This window comes from Serinus canaria, chromosome 21 (assembly GCF_022539315.1).
Source record: "Serinus canaria isolate serCan28SL12 chromosome 21, serCan2020, whole genome shotgun sequence".
Classification (NCBI taxonomy): Eukaryota; Metazoa; Chordata; class Aves; order Passeriformes; family Fringillidae; genus Serinus; species Serinus canaria.
The window spans coordinates 642916-659509 of NC_066334.1; the positions used below are offsets into that span (position 1 = coordinate 642916).

The 16594-nt window shown below is 54.2% G+C and overlaps 1 protein-coding gene across 4 annotated transcripts in view; it reads left to right on the forward strand.

Moving 5' to 3' along the window:
- The window catches only part of EPHB2 (EPH receptor B2), a 125212-nt gene that overhangs the window by 32730 nt on the left and 75888 nt on the right, over positions 1-16594 (forward strand). For all 4 annotated transcript variants that reach the window (XM_030231468.2, XM_030231465.2, XM_030231466.2 and 1 more), the window contains exons 2-3: positions 5251-5315; positions 9372-10056. In XM_030231468.2, the coding sequence (XP_030087328.2) occupies positions 5251-5315; positions 9372-10056 (750 nt within the window). The remainder of the gene's footprint in view (positions 1-5250; positions 5316-9371; positions 10057-16594) is intronic.

Genomic DNA, 16594 nt, shown 5'->3' on the forward strand with positions numbered 1-16594 from the left:
AGAGAGGTTGCCCAGACTCCCCATCCCTGGCAGTGTCCAAGGCCACGTTGGACAGGGCTTGGAGCAACCTGGGATAGTGGCAGGTGTCCCTGCCCATGCCAGGGAGTGGAATGAGATGAGCTTTAAGGTCCCATTCAGACCAAACTCCTCTGGGATTCCATGATTCATCCAAGATCCTCACAGAGCTGATGTCATTGCAAAGCCTCTCTTGGTGATTTTTGAGCAGTCTTGGGATTTCAAAGAGGTCCCACCTGACTGGAAGTCAGCAAACATTGTCCTAATTTTCAAGAAGGGCAAGAAGGAAGACCCTAGAAACTACAGGCCTGTCAGTTTCACTTCATTGCCTGGTAAAATCAATGGAGAGCATAATTCTGAGAAGTATTGAGAAACACCTGGGGGACAGCGTAGTCATTGATCACAGCCAGCACAGCTTCATGAGGGAAAGTCCTGCTTATCAAAGCTGATTTCCTTCTATGACAGGGTAAACCCACCTGGCTGATCAAGGGAAGCCAGGAGGTGGAATCTTTTTTTATTTCAGCAAAGCTTTTGATATTGTCTCTCACAGGACCCTTCTGGACAGCCTGTCCAGCCCCCAGCTGGACAAACACATCACGTGATGGGTGAGAAACTGGCTCACAGGTCAGGCACAGTGGGTGTCAGTGACTGGGGTGACATCAGACTGGTGACCTGTCACTGCAGGGCTTTGTCATTGCCCTGTGTTCTTCAGCATCCAATAACTTGGAGATAGGACTGGAAGGAATATGAGGCAAGTTCACAGAAGATCCAAAACTGGGAAGAGCTGTTGCCTCCCTCAAAGGCAGGGAGGCGCTGCAGACAGACCTCTACAAAATAGAGGGCTGGGCCATCACCAACCATGGTGGGCTTCACCAACCATGTGAAGCTCAACAAGAGAATGTGCCAGATTCTTTACTGGGGATGGGGCAACCCTGGATGTGTGGGTGGACTAGGTAACAAAAGGCTGGAGAGCAGCTGCAGGAAGAGACCTGGCGTCCTGGTCAATGGCCAGCTGGATCAGAGTCAGCAGTGCCCTGGCAGCCAGGAAGGCCACCCGTGTCCTGGGGGACATCAGAGAGAGCATCACCAGCCAGGCAAGGAAGGGGACTGTCCCGCTGTGCTCTGCAGTGGGGCAGCCTCACCTCAAGTCCTGGAGCAGATTTGGGCACCACAGTATTAAAAAGACATTAAGCCATTAGCATCCAAACCAAAGGAGGCCCTGAGGATGGGGAAGGGTCTGGAGGGAAAGCCATTTGAGGAGATGCTGAGGTCACTTGGTCTGTTCAGCCTGGAGGAGACAGGAAGAGACCTCGTTATACTCTTCAACATCCTCCTGAAGGGCAGCAGAGAAGCAGGTACCAATCTCTTCACTCTGGTGAGCAGTGACAGGACTTGAGGAAATGTCTGGAGCTAAGTCAGAGGAGGTTTAGGATGGATATTAGGAGAAGGTTTTTCAGGCAGAGGTTGGTTGGGCACTGAACAGACTCCCCAGGGCAGCGGTCACAAGCCTGTCTGAGTTCAAGGAGCGTTTTGACAACACTCTGAGGCACAGTCTGGGGGTGTGGGGGTTCCCTGTACAAGGCCAGGAGTTGGATTCCATGATCCTTGTGGGTCACTTCCAGCTCAGCCTATTCTATGATTCTATAATTCTAGGATGGACAGGGCCTGGAGCAACCTGGGACAGTGGAAGGTGCCCCTGCCCATGGAGGTGGATGAACTTTAAGGTCCCTCCCAAACCAAACCATTCTGTGGTTTTATGGTTCTGATTCACATCCCCTTGTGCTGACCCTGCAGGGTCACCGTGCTTCATGGGGACCAGTTATTCCAAATTTTCTATAATTCAGGTGCTCTCTGTCCAGTGTAACCCCATCTCCAAAAGCATTTCAGCCTGGGCAGCAGCTTGGTGCAAAACTGCCCCAACAGGGGCACATTGGAGTGTTAGAGCTGTGTGTGATGGGGATCACAGCCCTGGGACCCCCTGCACAATGAAGGGTGATAAACAGGAGCCTCAAACAGGAACCTGGTGTAGGGAGGAAGAAGAAGGAAGCTGAGCTAATTTAGCTGTCTTGGAGATGGATCATTTGCCACCCGTGAGCACCACAAGAGAGAAAGGTTTTGGACTGCAGAGTCTTTGTAGAAGGAAAAGGAAATCCAATAGCTGGCAGCTAAATGGTGTAAATCCGGACTAAAATTAATGGAATATCTGGTGGTTTTTATGGGAAGATAATTTGCCATTGGAAAAACTTGCTTAAAACCTGCGAATTTCTTCTCCTCCCTCTCTCTGGGCCAGCCAGAGTGGATGCAGAGCTCCAAGGGGATCCTTCAGCAGAGAATAAGGGGATGGGAGCAGTGGTGTACTGAGCACGACATTTCCACCGCACCGAGTTTTCATTAGATAAAAGGCTTTTAAAAATGCAAAATGCTTCAAAAGATGAACTTTATTTGGGGAATTATTTGTAATGACTTAGAATATATCTTGTTTTCCATTTACTCACTGCTATTAATGTACTTACTATGCACCACTGTCATTGATAGTTAAGACAAAGTAACAAATTCAGGGGGTTTTTAAAGCTTCTTGCTAGCACTGTGTGAAAAATGTTGTTTTCCTTTCAGATCAAACACCACTGGTGTTTTAATGAAAAAGCAAGATCCTTTGATAAAGTAAACACTATTATGGGCCTATATAAACTAATACTCAGTTTAAAAAGAAATTTTGTAAATCTGACCCACAACATTTCAGGATTAGCTGCTTTCCAGAACTCTTCCTAGTGGGAAAAATTGAAAAGAACTATTTTTTGCTTTTTACTCTTGGAATAAAACCAAATTTCAAAATCCTGGTTTCCTGTGAACTGGAAACCGCTGGCTGGAACCAGGAGTAATGAACAAGCCACAGTCTGAGCAGGATTTACTGCCAGGAGTAGGTGCAGGGAGCACAGTGCTGCCGAGGCACTTTTTGGGGTGCAGTGGAGAACTGGAGGTCACATGCATGGAGCAGTTGTCACCTCTGCATCCAGGCTTGGCTCTTCAGTGATGGATCTGCTCAAGGCTGAGCTTTTTTCCTTTGTTTTTGTTCAACTGAGTGAAAGTGGAGAAGGTGGAGATGCTCTTGGGGGGTTTGTGGCAGCATGCTTGTTTTTCTGGTGGGGAGAAGGACAGCAGAAGGACATGGTTGCACCCAGTAACTCTGCATTTCCATTCTGGGACTACCCTTGGCAGTGTCCAAGTCTAGGTTGGACGGGGCTTGTAGCAACCTGGGATAGTGGAAAGTCCCTGCCCATGGCAGGAGGGTGGGACTGGATGGTCTTGAAGGTCCCTCCCAACCCCAACCATTCTGGGACTCTAAGTGTGTATGGGATGCACACTTCCCAGCATCCCTGCAAGTGCAGTTGGCATCCCCAGGGCGTATGCTGAAATCAAGGGCAGATTCCCATTGTCCCTGCAGAGCAAAGGGACAGAATTTCCCCTCTGGGCATGACCATGGTCTCAGCACAGAATCACTGGCCATGTGCTGCCCTGTGCAGTGTGTCCCACCACACTTCCCTCATGTCCAGCCTCGGTGTTTTGAGGCCTTTCGGCAGAATTTCTAACTCCATTTCCTAAACTCAGGAATATTGTCCTGTTTTCTTAAACTGTTAGCTTGGGTGTGGTGCAGAAAAATCCCTGTATTGCCATGAGCATGTGGCTGCAGTCCTAGAGGAACAGGGGGTTACCCAGACTCTGGAAGCCACTCATGGAAGTGTCCAAAAAAGACTTTGGAGCACTCCCTGGGAAGTGTTAAGGAAGTGAGTAGATGTGGTGCTTAGAGACATGGTTTAGTGCAGAACATGGCAGTGCTGCAGTAGTGGTTGGACTCAATGTTAGACGGCTTTTTGATCCATGATTCCAAGTGTCTGTCCCATTTATTTCTGTCCCATTTATTTCACCTGCTCCTGTTGGCCCAGATATTGGGGTGCCATAACGTGAGCAGCCCTCAGTGCCATCAGTGGAGTTAAACCAGCCTACAGCTATTTGGGATGAAAAGAGCTCCAGAGTTGGAAGCATCATGAGCTGCAGTAAAGATGAGGAGGCTTTGCTGTTGCCTGGCTTAGCAGCTGTTGTCTGTGCTGGTTGGTGGTAGCATCACCTGACCTATTTCAACCCAAATCATCTGGAAAACCAGCTTTAACAGTGGTTTAATTTTTTAGTACTTGTAAGTCCTAAAAGTGCTGTTCCTCCCCACATCCTACTGCATCTCAGAGGATTCTCCCTATTGTGCAAAGTGCTGAGAAAAAAAAAATCCTGCTTTTGGCAAAGGAAACTAGAAGGTGATGGAGTATTCCTGCTCAGGCTGCTCCTCATATGCAGGGGTAGAACTGGACTGGATGTAACTGAATTTAGGATTGAGAGGAGAAAAATCCAGCTTGGCTGATGGATGGAAGAGTCCCCATTCAAAGCAGGAGACATTGCCTGTGCTGGGCACCTTGAGGTCCTACCTCAAATCCTGGGGTCAGCTTTGGGCCCCTAATGAAAATTAAGACATTGAGGGGCTGGAGCATTTCTATAGAAGGGAATGGAGCTGGGAAAGGGTCTGGAGCACCAGGAATAGCTGAGGGAGCTGGGGGGACTCATCCTGGAGAAAAGGAGGCTCAGGGGGGACCTTGTGGCTCTGCACAACTCCTGACAAGAGGGAGAGCCAGGTGGGGGTTGAGCTCTGCTCTCAAGGAGAGAGCAGAGACGGAATAAGAGGAAGCAGCCTCAAGCTGTGCCAGGGGAGGTTTAGACTGGATATTAGGGAAAGTTCCTCCATGGGAATGATGGTCAGGCGTTGGCCCAGGGCAGTGTGAAATCACCATCCCTGGAGATGTTAAAAAAATGGGTGGATGTGGCACTTGTGAACAAGTGGTCCACAAGTGGTTTAATGATAGTTTAATGATGAACATGGTTTAATGAGGAACATTGTTTTGATGCTGGGCTGATGGTTGCACTTGATGATCTTGGAGGTCAGTTCCAACCTTAACATTTTTTGATTCCATGATTCTGCATGGGGGCCAGGGAGCAGTGGGCAGTGGGTAGGGAGCAGTTGGATGGAGGGACCAGTACCTGGGTCCCTCAGCTGAGATGTGGCCAAAAGGCTCAGTGTGGGATGGGCTCCAGCCCCGCAGCCCTGGGCTAGCTCCTCTCTACCTTTTTTGATGTCTCCATCTTCAGTCCTTTCTTCAGCATCCAGTGACTCCTTGTTTCCCCTTCCTTCCACAGAGACACTGATGGACTCCACCACGGCGACAGCAGAACTGGGCTGGACGGTGCATCCTCCCTCAGGGGTAAGGCATCACCTGACAGGGACCTGGAGCTGCTCTGGGGTCTCTTCTGCACGTGAATGTGGCAGGCTTGGCCCAGGAAAAGTCAGGCACTGATGCAAAGTGCCTTGGCCATGTGGGAAGAGCACAATTGAGGTTTCCAGTAGTTTTCTGGGAGATGATACTCCAAAAAATACCCTGGTGTTGGTGGGATGTAGTTCCCACCCCACAGAGTGGGTGCTAGAGGAAGCACAGTCTCCATAGAGCTGGCATGCAGCCATCTAAAAATGAGGAGAGGAAGAATCAATATGCCAAGGCCACCATCATTTGTCCCCAGTGTCTTAGTTGTTATTCCATTGCCTGTCACTTGTAGCAGGATGAGGGCATTAGGCTCAGGTCCTGAAAGGACTGGCATCTCACAGAGAGATGTTTGCTGGCTCAGCAGAATTACCTGTCTTCTTTACCAGGGCCAGGTGTACCCTGAAACACATTCAAAGACCACCCTGAAGAACCTCCTTTAAAGAAGAGCTTGGGTGAGGCAGTGCATCAGGTTCATACCCCAGAGGGAGCTGGGCACTGCCCAGGTTCCCAGGGAATGGTCCCAGCCCCAAGGCTGCCAGAGCTCCAGGGGCATTTGGAGACCACTCCAGGGATGCACAGGGTGGGATTGTTGGGGTGTCCTGAGCAGGGTCAGGAGTTTGACTCAATGATCCCTGTGGGTCCCTTCCAACTCAGAACATTCTGTGACTCTGTAATTTCTGCACCCTTCTGCTCATGGGAGAAAACCAGAATGGAGCCCCACCCACGTGGGGCATCAGGGTGCTTCAGAGCATCCTGCTCACCTCTGGCTGTAGTAACCAGCAGCAACCAGTGTCCAACCACCCAGACCTGCTCCCTTGCAGGAGGAGGGATGGCCCAATCCAGCCTGGCCAAAGCCTGGAGATGCTTCCCATGCCTGTGCATGGCAGTGGTGGCTCAGGCTCCATCCTGCCTTCCATCCACCCTCTGCAGGGACTGGATGAAGTGAAGATGTTTCTGTGGCCCTCACCCCCAGGCTGACAGCATGCCCCCGATCTGAGCCGACTTGGCAGAAGAAAAGAAAGAGCCCAGAAAAGCCTCGTCTGGGGAGATTAAACCGAGCCGTGCAGCGTGGCCACGGTGCTGTGCCAGGCACGGGCGCTGCCCATCACCATGAGAAAGGGCAGAGCTGCCCCGGCCCCGCCAGTGCCCGCCGAGGGGGATGACGGGCACACAATGCAGGGGAGAAGAGGTCAAGTCTTTTTCTCTCGTGGCCCAGCCTTTCTTGTTTGCGGTGTTTCCATATGTGAAGCACGCCCTGCTCCCGCTCCCCAGCCTGGCCATAATGAGGCCGGGGCCTGCTGGAAGCCTCTCCCCGGGTTATTGTGCTGCTGCCTTCCTTTGAGCTCCCGGCATGTTAATTAGAGAGCCAAGAGAAAAGGAGAGGCTTCTAATTAAGTGTCGAGGAAGCGCAGGGGCTGGTGCGTGGGGGTGACTTTCTCTCCCATCTGGAAAAAGGGAAGTCTGGAGCCAACCACTCGCTGTGGCAGGGATGTGGGAGAATGCTGCGGGTCCCGAGCATGGCTCCCAGGGTGCTCCCAGGTCCCCCATCAGGGTGGAGATGCCCATCTGGAGATGCCCATCTGGATAGTGGGATTACCTCCTGAATGCACCTCTGGAGGGTGCATCATGACCTGTCACCCTCTATGCTCATCATGGGTGACAATTCTGCGGTGCCTTCGTGGCCTCATGTCCATGAGCAGGGCAAGGCAGTGCATCCCACTCAGAGGTGGCTGGCTAGGTTGGATGCAGCCAGCATCACCTGGAAGACAGAAGCTGCCGTGTGCTCCTTTTTGGGGATTATTACAGACCCCAAAGCCCAAAGAGTTGCTTTATGTCTGGCTCTGAAGCCCTTGTGCCATTCATATAGGTCCCCAAGCCCTGCCTCCAGCATCCCCTGTTCATCCCAAGCCCTGGAGACCCTCATTCCACCATGTGCTGCTCCTGCCTGACCGAGGCTGAGTTCTCAGGGCTCATGTCCTTACCCTCCCTGGGGGCTGGGCAGGTGTGGCTGGGGGGGGGTCCCTTGGTCTTGGTAGCTGCCAAGGTGAGTGTCTGGAGTGGTCCAGGTGAGGGAGAGCCACATCAGAGGCGGGGCAAGAGAAGGAATTGCTTCCATATGCCTTGTCCTTGATTCCCTCACTCCCCTCCCAACCAGTGCCCTGAAAAGCAGGGAGATCATGCAATTTTCCACTAACACACCAAATTTATTTCTGGAAAACAAAGCAAATGCTCTGGCTGTGTTTTGCAAGGATTCTCTTCTTGTCCCCCAGCCCTGGCAGCAGATTTACAGCTACTGCCAAACTGAAGTGGTTGGAGCTGTTGGGGATCTTCCCTGACAGCCTTCTGTTGGGCTGTAAGCCTTGATGTGCTAGGAGCAATCTGTCTCCCATCTCCTGAGCCTCTTTCCCCAGTCCTGGGTGCCCTTATGAGGACATTTACAACCTGAGAGGCTGGGGGTGCTCTGCTCCTGCAGGATTTTCCCTGAATTTGGTCCTGGCACTGGTGCTGGATCTGAGCTGTGCTGCTGCCCTGCCCTGGGTGTTGTGATCCTGCATCCAGGGCAGGGTTGTGCTTGGGGTGTAACATCCATGGGAAACAGCTCGGCTTTCACTTGAGCAGTTTTCTGAACAAATTCAGAAGGAGTAGTTCCAGCTGGCTGGGACTGTGTCACACTCCAGCAGGATTCTTGTCCCTGTTGCCAGCATCACACAGGTGCCCTGGATGGGGATGGGACTGCAGGGAGATGCTCTGCACTCTGGCAGGGGCTGGGCAGGAGGAGATGCTCTGTGAGCTGAGACTTCTCCTCCCACAAAGACCCTTCCCTGTTGGTGCTCCCTGCAGAAGAGCAGTGGCCAGTTACAGGCTGCAGCTCATGCCCTGCATCCCCCTCTCTGAAGTGTCCCCATCCTACACAGAATGGAGACAACAAGCGCTGGAGGCTTTGGGAAAAAACAGCCTGAGAAATGGGCAGAGAGCTGGAGAAGGCCAGATGATGTCACAGCGGCCCTGAGCTCTGTGGGGACCCAAGGGGACAGCTAGAACTGTGTCAAGGGGGTTTAGACTGGATGTTAGGAAAAGGTTTTTCCCTCAGAGGGTGCTGGGCTCTGCCCAGGCTCCCCAGGGAATGGGCGCAGCCCTGAGGCTGACAGAGCTCCAGGAGTGTTTGGACACCACTCTAAAGCACAGGGTGGGATTATTTGGGTGACTGTACAGGGCCACAAGGTTAACTTGATGATCCTTGTGGGTCCCTTCCAGCTCAGGATGTTCTCCGTTGAAACTCTATGGAGCTTCCTCTAGAGCTGGCAGAGTCAATCAGCTGGGGAGAGCTGGGCAGAGCGTCCCATGAGGAAATCTGTCTTGCTGAGGATGTTGCTGTCATGGCACAGCTCACAGGCATCTCTGCATCCCGTAGATCCAGTTCAGGACAGCTGGGGTTGGGACCTGAACGCACCTGCTGGAGGAGCCCCAAAGCATTTGACCATCAAAGCAGCAGGGATGAGGGCTCCAGTGGGACTGACCCAGCACCTCTATTTTTGGGGACACAGCAGGATTTGCCATGGTCCCATCCTGCCCCTGGGAAGAGGTACTGGCCGCAGCCAGGCAGGAGGTTTTATGGCTTAAGAGGAAGCAGGTCCTGTTGCCATATCTGTAACCATAGTGGCACTGGTGGGAATCCCTGCGCTAAAGGCACTGTGTTCCTTTGCCAGAGGCACAGCAGTGCAGCACAGCCATGGAAACGGCCCCTACAAAAACCAATTCTGCAGAGCAGTGGCATGGTGTGAGCAAACCCTGCCGAGGCAGGTACAGGGCACCTGCAGAGGGGTGCTGGGAGGAGGTGCTGGGCACTCTGGGACAGCCTGTGGGATGGGGTGGGCACAGAGAGGGGCAGCTGGGGCTGGCAGAGCCTACGTGGCACATTGTGGGGATGGGAAGAGGTGAGGAGGGTGGGGAGCGCCTGTTCAGAGCAGCACCCTGACTGTGTGTGTGTCCTGCCCGCAGTGGGAAGAGGTGAGTGGGTATGATGAGAACATGAACACCATCCGCACCTACCAGGTGTGCAACGTCTTTGAGTCCAGCCAGAACAACTGGCTCCGCACCAAGTACATCCGCAGGCGAGGAGCACACCGCATCCACGTGGAGATGAAATTCTCTGTCCGGGACTGCAGCAGCATCCCAAATGTCCCAGGCTCCTGTAAGGAGACTTTTAACCTGTACTATTTCGAGTCAGACTTGGACTCGGCCACCAAGACTTTTCCTAACTGGATGGAGAATCCTTGGATGAAGGTGGACACGATTGCTGCTGACGAGAGCTTCTCACAGGTGGACTTAGGTGGACGGGTGATGAAGATCAACACTGAGGTGCGCAGCTTTGGGCCCGTCTCCAAGAATGGATTCTACCTGGCCTTCCAGGACTATGGGGGCTGCATGTCCCTGATTGCCGTCCGTGTCTTCTACCGCAAATGTCCCCGTGTGATCCAGAACGGGGCCGTCTTCCAAGAAACCCTGTCAGGAGCAGAGAGCACCTCACTGGTGGCAGCCAGGGGCACGTGCATTGCCAATGCTGAGGAGGTGGACGTGCCCATCAAGCTGTACTGCAACGGTGACGGCGAGTGGCTGGTGCCTATTGGCCGCTGCATGTGCCGGGCTGGCTACGAGTCTGTGGAGAATGGGACCGTCTGCAGAGGTAACCACGGGCTCTCCTCTCCTGGGGGGCACTCGGGATTTGCATCTGGGATCTGCATGAACCATCTGGGAGGGACCTCCTTGGGCAGGGGTGACAGAGGGGTATGTGTGGAGGCTGATCCCTTCCCCAGCTGCTCACTTCCTGCCCCAGGCTTATCCGTCCATTGCAGAGGTCATGCACCCGTCCGGTGCACAACCTCCGGGTCCCCAGAGCCACTGGGTTCAGGGCTGGCACCTGTTGCTGGTGCCATCCATGCTCTCCAGGTTTTGGAGGCACACACGTGTGATGTATGTCACCCACCTGCAGTTGCCTCCCAAAATACTGGGGCTGTTATGCTGTTGGTTTTGCTGTGTGCTTTGGCATGGGCTGAATCTCTTCTTGGATGAGAGGAGTGGGAATGAAGGGTCTCAAAAGGGTGCAGTGGGAGGGAGCAAGTTGTCCACAGTGTTTTCCTGGTGAGGTGCAAATGGCCCAGGGCGGATCATGGCCTGTTCAGAGCTACCTGGCCCCTGTGCTCCTCAACAGCCAGACATTTCCCGCCCTATAAATGTTCTGCCTCTGTAGATGTTCTCCTCCCCCACAGATGTTCAGAGCAGACTCTGTGAGTGCCTGCTCTGTTTGAGCTCAGCTGAGCACCATGGAGCCAGCCTGGTCCCAGGCCAGCAAGAGGCTCAGCATCTCCTGCCCTGAGCTGATGTCTGTGCCCCTGTCCGGTCATACATGGGCTCAGGAAGGTTGAGAAAGGAGCTCCTGGGGTTGCTGGGAGGGAAGTGGGGACCCCAGAGCTGTGTGATGAGCACCTGCATGTTTGCCATGCACTGAGCAAACCACAGTTTGGCAAACAGAATCCTCTTTTCCCCTGTCCTGGCTGAACATCCAAATCCCTCTGCAGTTCCGATAGCATTGGCACACTCCAAGCAGAGCCAGGGCTTCTGAAATCCATTATAGACGTTGGTGTCGTCTGCAGAGCCAAAGGAGGACCTGTGTCTCCTCTCTTCTGGCTGTGAAGAGTTGGCCAGGTAGAACCAAAGCATGGGAAAGGTGCTGGTAGTGGGAGACAGACACACTGGAGAGGGGAATGGACAATCTGATTGTCCTCAGTAGGGACTGCAGGCTGTATGGCCCCGTTGGAGAGGGCTCCATGTCTGCTGCTAGTGACTGGGCTGCTCATGCTCCAAAATTCAGGTCCTGGTGTGCAGTGGGGATCATTTAATATCCATTATTTCAGCTACTCTACGCTTAGCCGCTGAACGTCTCTTCCCACCGAGCTCGGGCAGATCAAGTGTCTTACAGCCTTAGCAGGGATGGGGATGGGGACTTGCTGGAAACTTGGGGATGGAAGTACTGTTGGAAACTGAGCCCGGCTAATCCCTGCCTCGGAGGGCAGACGGGGCTTTTACAACTCCCAAGTGAAGGATCGTGGCAACACCAGAAAGCCCCAGTGATTCATGGCAGCTTTTCTGTCTCAGCCTGTTTGTTCCCCTAGCAGACCCAGCCCTCAACAGTGCTTTGCTGTGATTCAGCCGGGGTTTCTTGGGGATCTCCGGTGCCTCTGCGAGCCCAGCCAAGGGGCAGTCCCCTCGCATGCCCCGGGGCTCCCGGGACCGCTCCTGCAGAGCCCTGTCCCCGCAGGGCTGGGGGGAGCAGGGCAGGCAGGAGTGGGGGCCGAGGCGGGGGGAGCTAGAGGAGGGAGGGGCCGGTCCCCTCTTTGTCTGGGCAGCAGCAGCAGCAGCGGCAGCAGCAGCAGCAGCAGGATTTTGGGAGGTCCGGTACCTCGGCAGCTGTTCCTGCAGCCGGTGCTGGCGCGCGCCGGCCCCGCACTCCCCGCCCTCATCAATCACGCGGTGGCCGCCAGCCCGTCGTCTCCGTGGGGCAGCTGGCTCGGGGCTGCCTCCCCTTCCCCTTCCCCTTCCCCTTCCCCTTCCCCTTCCCCTTCCCCTTCCCCTTCCCCCTTCCCCTTCCCCTTCCCCTTCCCCTTCCCCTTCCCCTTCCCCTTTTCTTTTGCTTTTCACCTCCCCTTCCCCTTTTCTTTTCCCTTCTCCTTCCCGTTCCCCTTCCCTTTCTTTCCCCTCTCTCTTTTCCATTCTCCTTACCTCTTCCTTCTCCTTCCCCTTTCCCTTCCGTTTTTCCTTCCCTCTTCATCTTCCTCTTTCCCTTTCCTTCCCCTCCCTATTCCTTTCTCCCCCTCTTCTTTCCCTTTCCCTTCGGTCTTTGTCTTTGCCTCCCGCGTTCCTTCTTTCCCTTCCCCTTCTAATGTGGGGTGGAATCAGGGCTGGATGGCACCCCAGGACTGTGCCCCTCCATTTTTCCCTGGCAGCCCCCAGAAGAGGAGAGGGAACTGGGAGGAGAGCCAGACACAGAGTTGGCAGGACAGCCATGGAATCCCCATCCTCTCCCAGCCCTCCCAGAGAGCCGCACGAGGGGCTGGGAAGGGGGTGCTTGCCCCAGCTCTGCTCGGGAAGGAGCTGCGGGATATGTCCCTGCAGGATGTGCCCCTGCATCCCCGCCCTCCTCCCGCCGGGTCCCTGCCCCGGTCCCTGTGGAGGCAGCGGCGGAGCCGCCTGGCTTGGGGGACTCACTCCTACATGTGGCTGGCAGGTTTGCTCGTGTTTCCAGGGGTGGGAGGGAATCTGGGCCCCTTTCCAGAAGCAAAACAATAGCAAATCTGAGCTAGCTTTGGGGGTGAAGTTCTCTCACACACTGAGGCGTCCAAACAGGACGTGGCAGGGAGCATGGGGGACCACGGTCCTGCCCCACCAAAGGGTCCAGGTGGAGAAGGGCATCCCAAGGAATGTACAACCCCTCCGTGCAGCTGGAAGGAGTTGCTCATTTTCTCCGCTGGGTTTTTCATCTGGCTAATAGCACGGCAGCCTGCTCGTGGCAGTGTGCACAAGGGATATTTATGGAGGAAGTTCATGCATCTAACAGCTTAAGCTCTTCTAAGCTCGCAGCCCCAGCACAAAAGGATTTGGGGGCAGTTAACAATTCAGTGTGGTTAAGAGATTTTCATTTGGCTGAGCCTGGCCCGCCGCTCCTGCAGGCCCTGAGAGGGGCTGGCTGCCCACTGCTCTCTGCTCTCCTCGCTGCAAGGGGCTGCACACACCCCAGCCCCATCCTCCCCGCTTCACCTTCTGCTCCCTGCCTGCTTTCCTCTCTCCATTTCCCTGTTCTTTGTCTGCGCCTCCCCCTCCCCTCCCCGACCCTCCCATGCAGCACATCGAGCGTTTCTCCCTGTGCCTCCCGTGCCCATTGGCTCTGCTCAGCCACAGTGGGGGCAGAGCCATTGTACTGCCCTTGGGCTGGCTGGACAGGGGATGGACGCTGCCTGCACGGCTCTGCTGCTCAGTGACAGGGGATGGACGCTGCCTGCACGGCTCTGCTGCTCAGGGACAGGGGATGGACGCTGCCTGCACGGCTCTGCTGCTCAGGGATAGGGGATGCACGCTGCCTGCATGGCTCTGCTGCTTAGGGACAGCAGCTGATGGCTGCTGCTCCCAGCCCTTCATCCCTTCTGCAGCTCCTCTCCATCACAGCGGGGCATCTCTGGTCCCTGCCTTCTCTTTATTGTGTTCCTACAGCACTGAGCACTGGGAGTCCTGGTCTTGCTGGGGTGACAAGGGATGGTTTTGCCCTGCAGAAGCTGGTGGTGACACTCTTTGGCTGTCAGAGACATCTGTTGTCATCCCTTAGGGTCACAGACCTTTCTGAGGAGGAGACGAGCTGGTGAGCTGATGGGAAGAGGAGAAACCAAGTCAGATTCAGGCTGGCAGCTGTCTTCTCCTTGGCTCTCTTCTCTGTTCTTTGCCCCTCTACTCTGCTTTTGTGAGACCCTCCTGCAATGCTGCCTCCAGCTTTGGGGTCCCCATCATTAGAAAGATGTGGAGCTGCTGGAGTGAGTCCAGAGGAGGCCACAGAGATGTTGTGAGGATTGGAGCCCCTCTGCTCTGCAGCCAAGGCTGGGAGAGCTAGGGATGTTCCCCTGGAGAATGCTCCAGGGAGACCTCAAAGCCCCTTGCAGTGCTTAAGGGAGTTTCAGGCGAGCTGGAAAGGGACTTTGGGCAAGAAATGGAGGGACAGGACAGGGGCGAATGGCCTCAAATGGACAGAGGGAGGGACAGATGGCATATTTGGAAGGCATTCAATGCTGTGAGGCTGGTAAGGCCCTGGCACAGGTTGTCCAGGGAAGCTGTGGCTGCCCCATCCCTGGCAGTGTCCGAGGCCAGGCTGAATGGGGCTTGGAGCAGCCTGGGACAGTGGAAGGTGTCCCTGTCCATGGCAGGGGGTGGGACTGGATGAGCTTTAAGTTCCCTTCAACCAAAACCATTTTGGGATTCTCTGATTTTGCAGCTTAGGGTGGAGCTGGGCCTCCCCTGAGGGGAGTCCCGGGATTCAGCAGGGTCCCCTTCTGTGCCATGATTTTGATGTCCAGGGCAGCAGAGCTGCCACCACCCCATCATGTGCGGGTGGTGTGGGCTCAGGCGTGACAAGCACGTGTGACAAGGACCCCGAGCCATCCCTCCAGCACAGAGGGTGGGAAGCAGCCAAAGCTGTACTTGGGAGTTGGAGGGGGCCAAGTATGTGCTGAGGGCTGAGAGCAGCTTCCTGATGTGTTGGAGCAGGGCCTGTCCGAGCTGTCTCACAGTCACAGCCCATGAGGATGTGATGTTTTCCTGATAAAAGACTATTTATGGCTCTGGGCCTGTTTTGGGTCTGGGCCTCCTCTGATAGGGCCAGACCCAGCCAGTAAATTGTAAGGCTCATGGGGTAATCAAGTTCTTCCAGGAAGCATTCCTGGTTGAACTGGAGCAGATACAGCCAATTGTTCTGGAAGTGTTTCCAGAGACAGAGAACTGCCCGTTAAATGCTTCCCGAGGCTTTCTCTGCTTTCTTACTCTGCTAGGCCTGGCACCCACCTCAGAGACCTCCATCCACCACCACACCTCTGCACTCTGTGTGCCTGTTTGAGGGTAATCTTTGGTCCCTGCTCCTCTGGTAAGGTTTTCAGCCAACTTTTTTGGCTCTCCCCAGCCCTTGGCACAGCTTTAGCCTTTCCCTTGGCAGATCCAGTTCCCCACATACAGGCTGCTCGTGGCAATCAGCTGCATGCCAGAGGGGATGCTGAGATTCCCTCTGTGTCCCCCCTTTGTTTAACGGCTTTGGCAATGGCATTTCTCTGGGTGCTTTTGGAGGATCCTTGTCCTTTCTTGTGGGACTGGGAGAGCTGGGACTGCATCCTTGTCCCTGTAGGCGTGATTTGACACGTTTGCACTGAAATGCACATTCCTTGCCTGTGCCCAGTTCCCCAGGGATTGCTGTACTGGGAACCCATCATTCTCAGTATTTACCACCACAGCTTCAATGTCAACAGCTAACTTTATTGGGAACACTTTGCGCTTTCTCCTGGGTCATTGATAAAAACGTTAAACAGCCCAGAGGCACGAACCACATTTGTTGGCTGCAGCAGGAACAGCCCCACTCGGCTCTCCGGCCGCGCCATGTCTGCCTGCCAAGTTTTAATTCATCGAGGATGTCCCATGGTGTCGGTGGAGCCACTGATTTCAGAATCAAAATATCCTGTGTGTTAGCCAGGGAAAGGCTCTGCAGAGGTTTGGGTGGGTGACATTAACTCCATTACCTCCCAGTCAATCTTGTAATTGCATCAAAAACCTGTACAAGGCTAATTTGCCTTAAGCTATTTTCCCTGAGTGCACACAGGTTGGCACTACTATCTCTGCCTTCCTTTAATCCCTCACTGACCAAGTCCTGGAGCTGTCACAGCCTTCCTTATTTGACTGGTACTGATGTTGCAGCCCTAAAATAGCCACAACTGCCTCGTTTAGCAAATAGCTTTTTCCTCCATCTCTGAAACACCCTGCTGCCTCCCGGCATGTGGAAAGTGAGCGTTGAGTGTGCCCCAGTCCATCACCTACACCCCCTTAGGTAGGTGCTGCCCTGACAGGCCAATTTAGCAATGTTTAACTTTAGTGGCTGCTATTTAACATCTTGAGTTACTGCTGGAATGGAAAGTATTCCACCATCATCCTCAAAGATGATTACATCACCTGGCTCCTTCCCAAGTACAAAACAGGAATTTGTCTGCCTTTTCTACAGGCTTGTTGACAATTTGAATGCTCCCAGCCGGCTGGGGCTCAGTGGCATTGTTGGATTCTGCTTTTGGGGCTTCTCCCTCTCCTCCCTCTCTGTCTGGGAAGCAAGAATACAGGGTCTTTCTTTCCATGGCTTTGATTCTTCTTGCTGACCTCTCCATGTTGTGAGTCCAATTAGGGCTGTGGTGGAGACCGCAGCTGCTCACTTGGAGCCACTCCACACCTGCCTGGTGCTTGTCCTCTGCACATTCCTGTTGGAGTTTGGGCTTTGGGAGGTTGGAACAGGACCCAGGGGAGCTTGACAGAGCAAGGGGGTGTCAGACAGGGGGGTTGAGACATTGATTTGCTGGTGGTGTGAAACCCCAAGAGATGCTGATTTCATGGGGAGGGTCACACATGGTCCAGGAGTGAGGCAAAAGATGTGCTAGCAG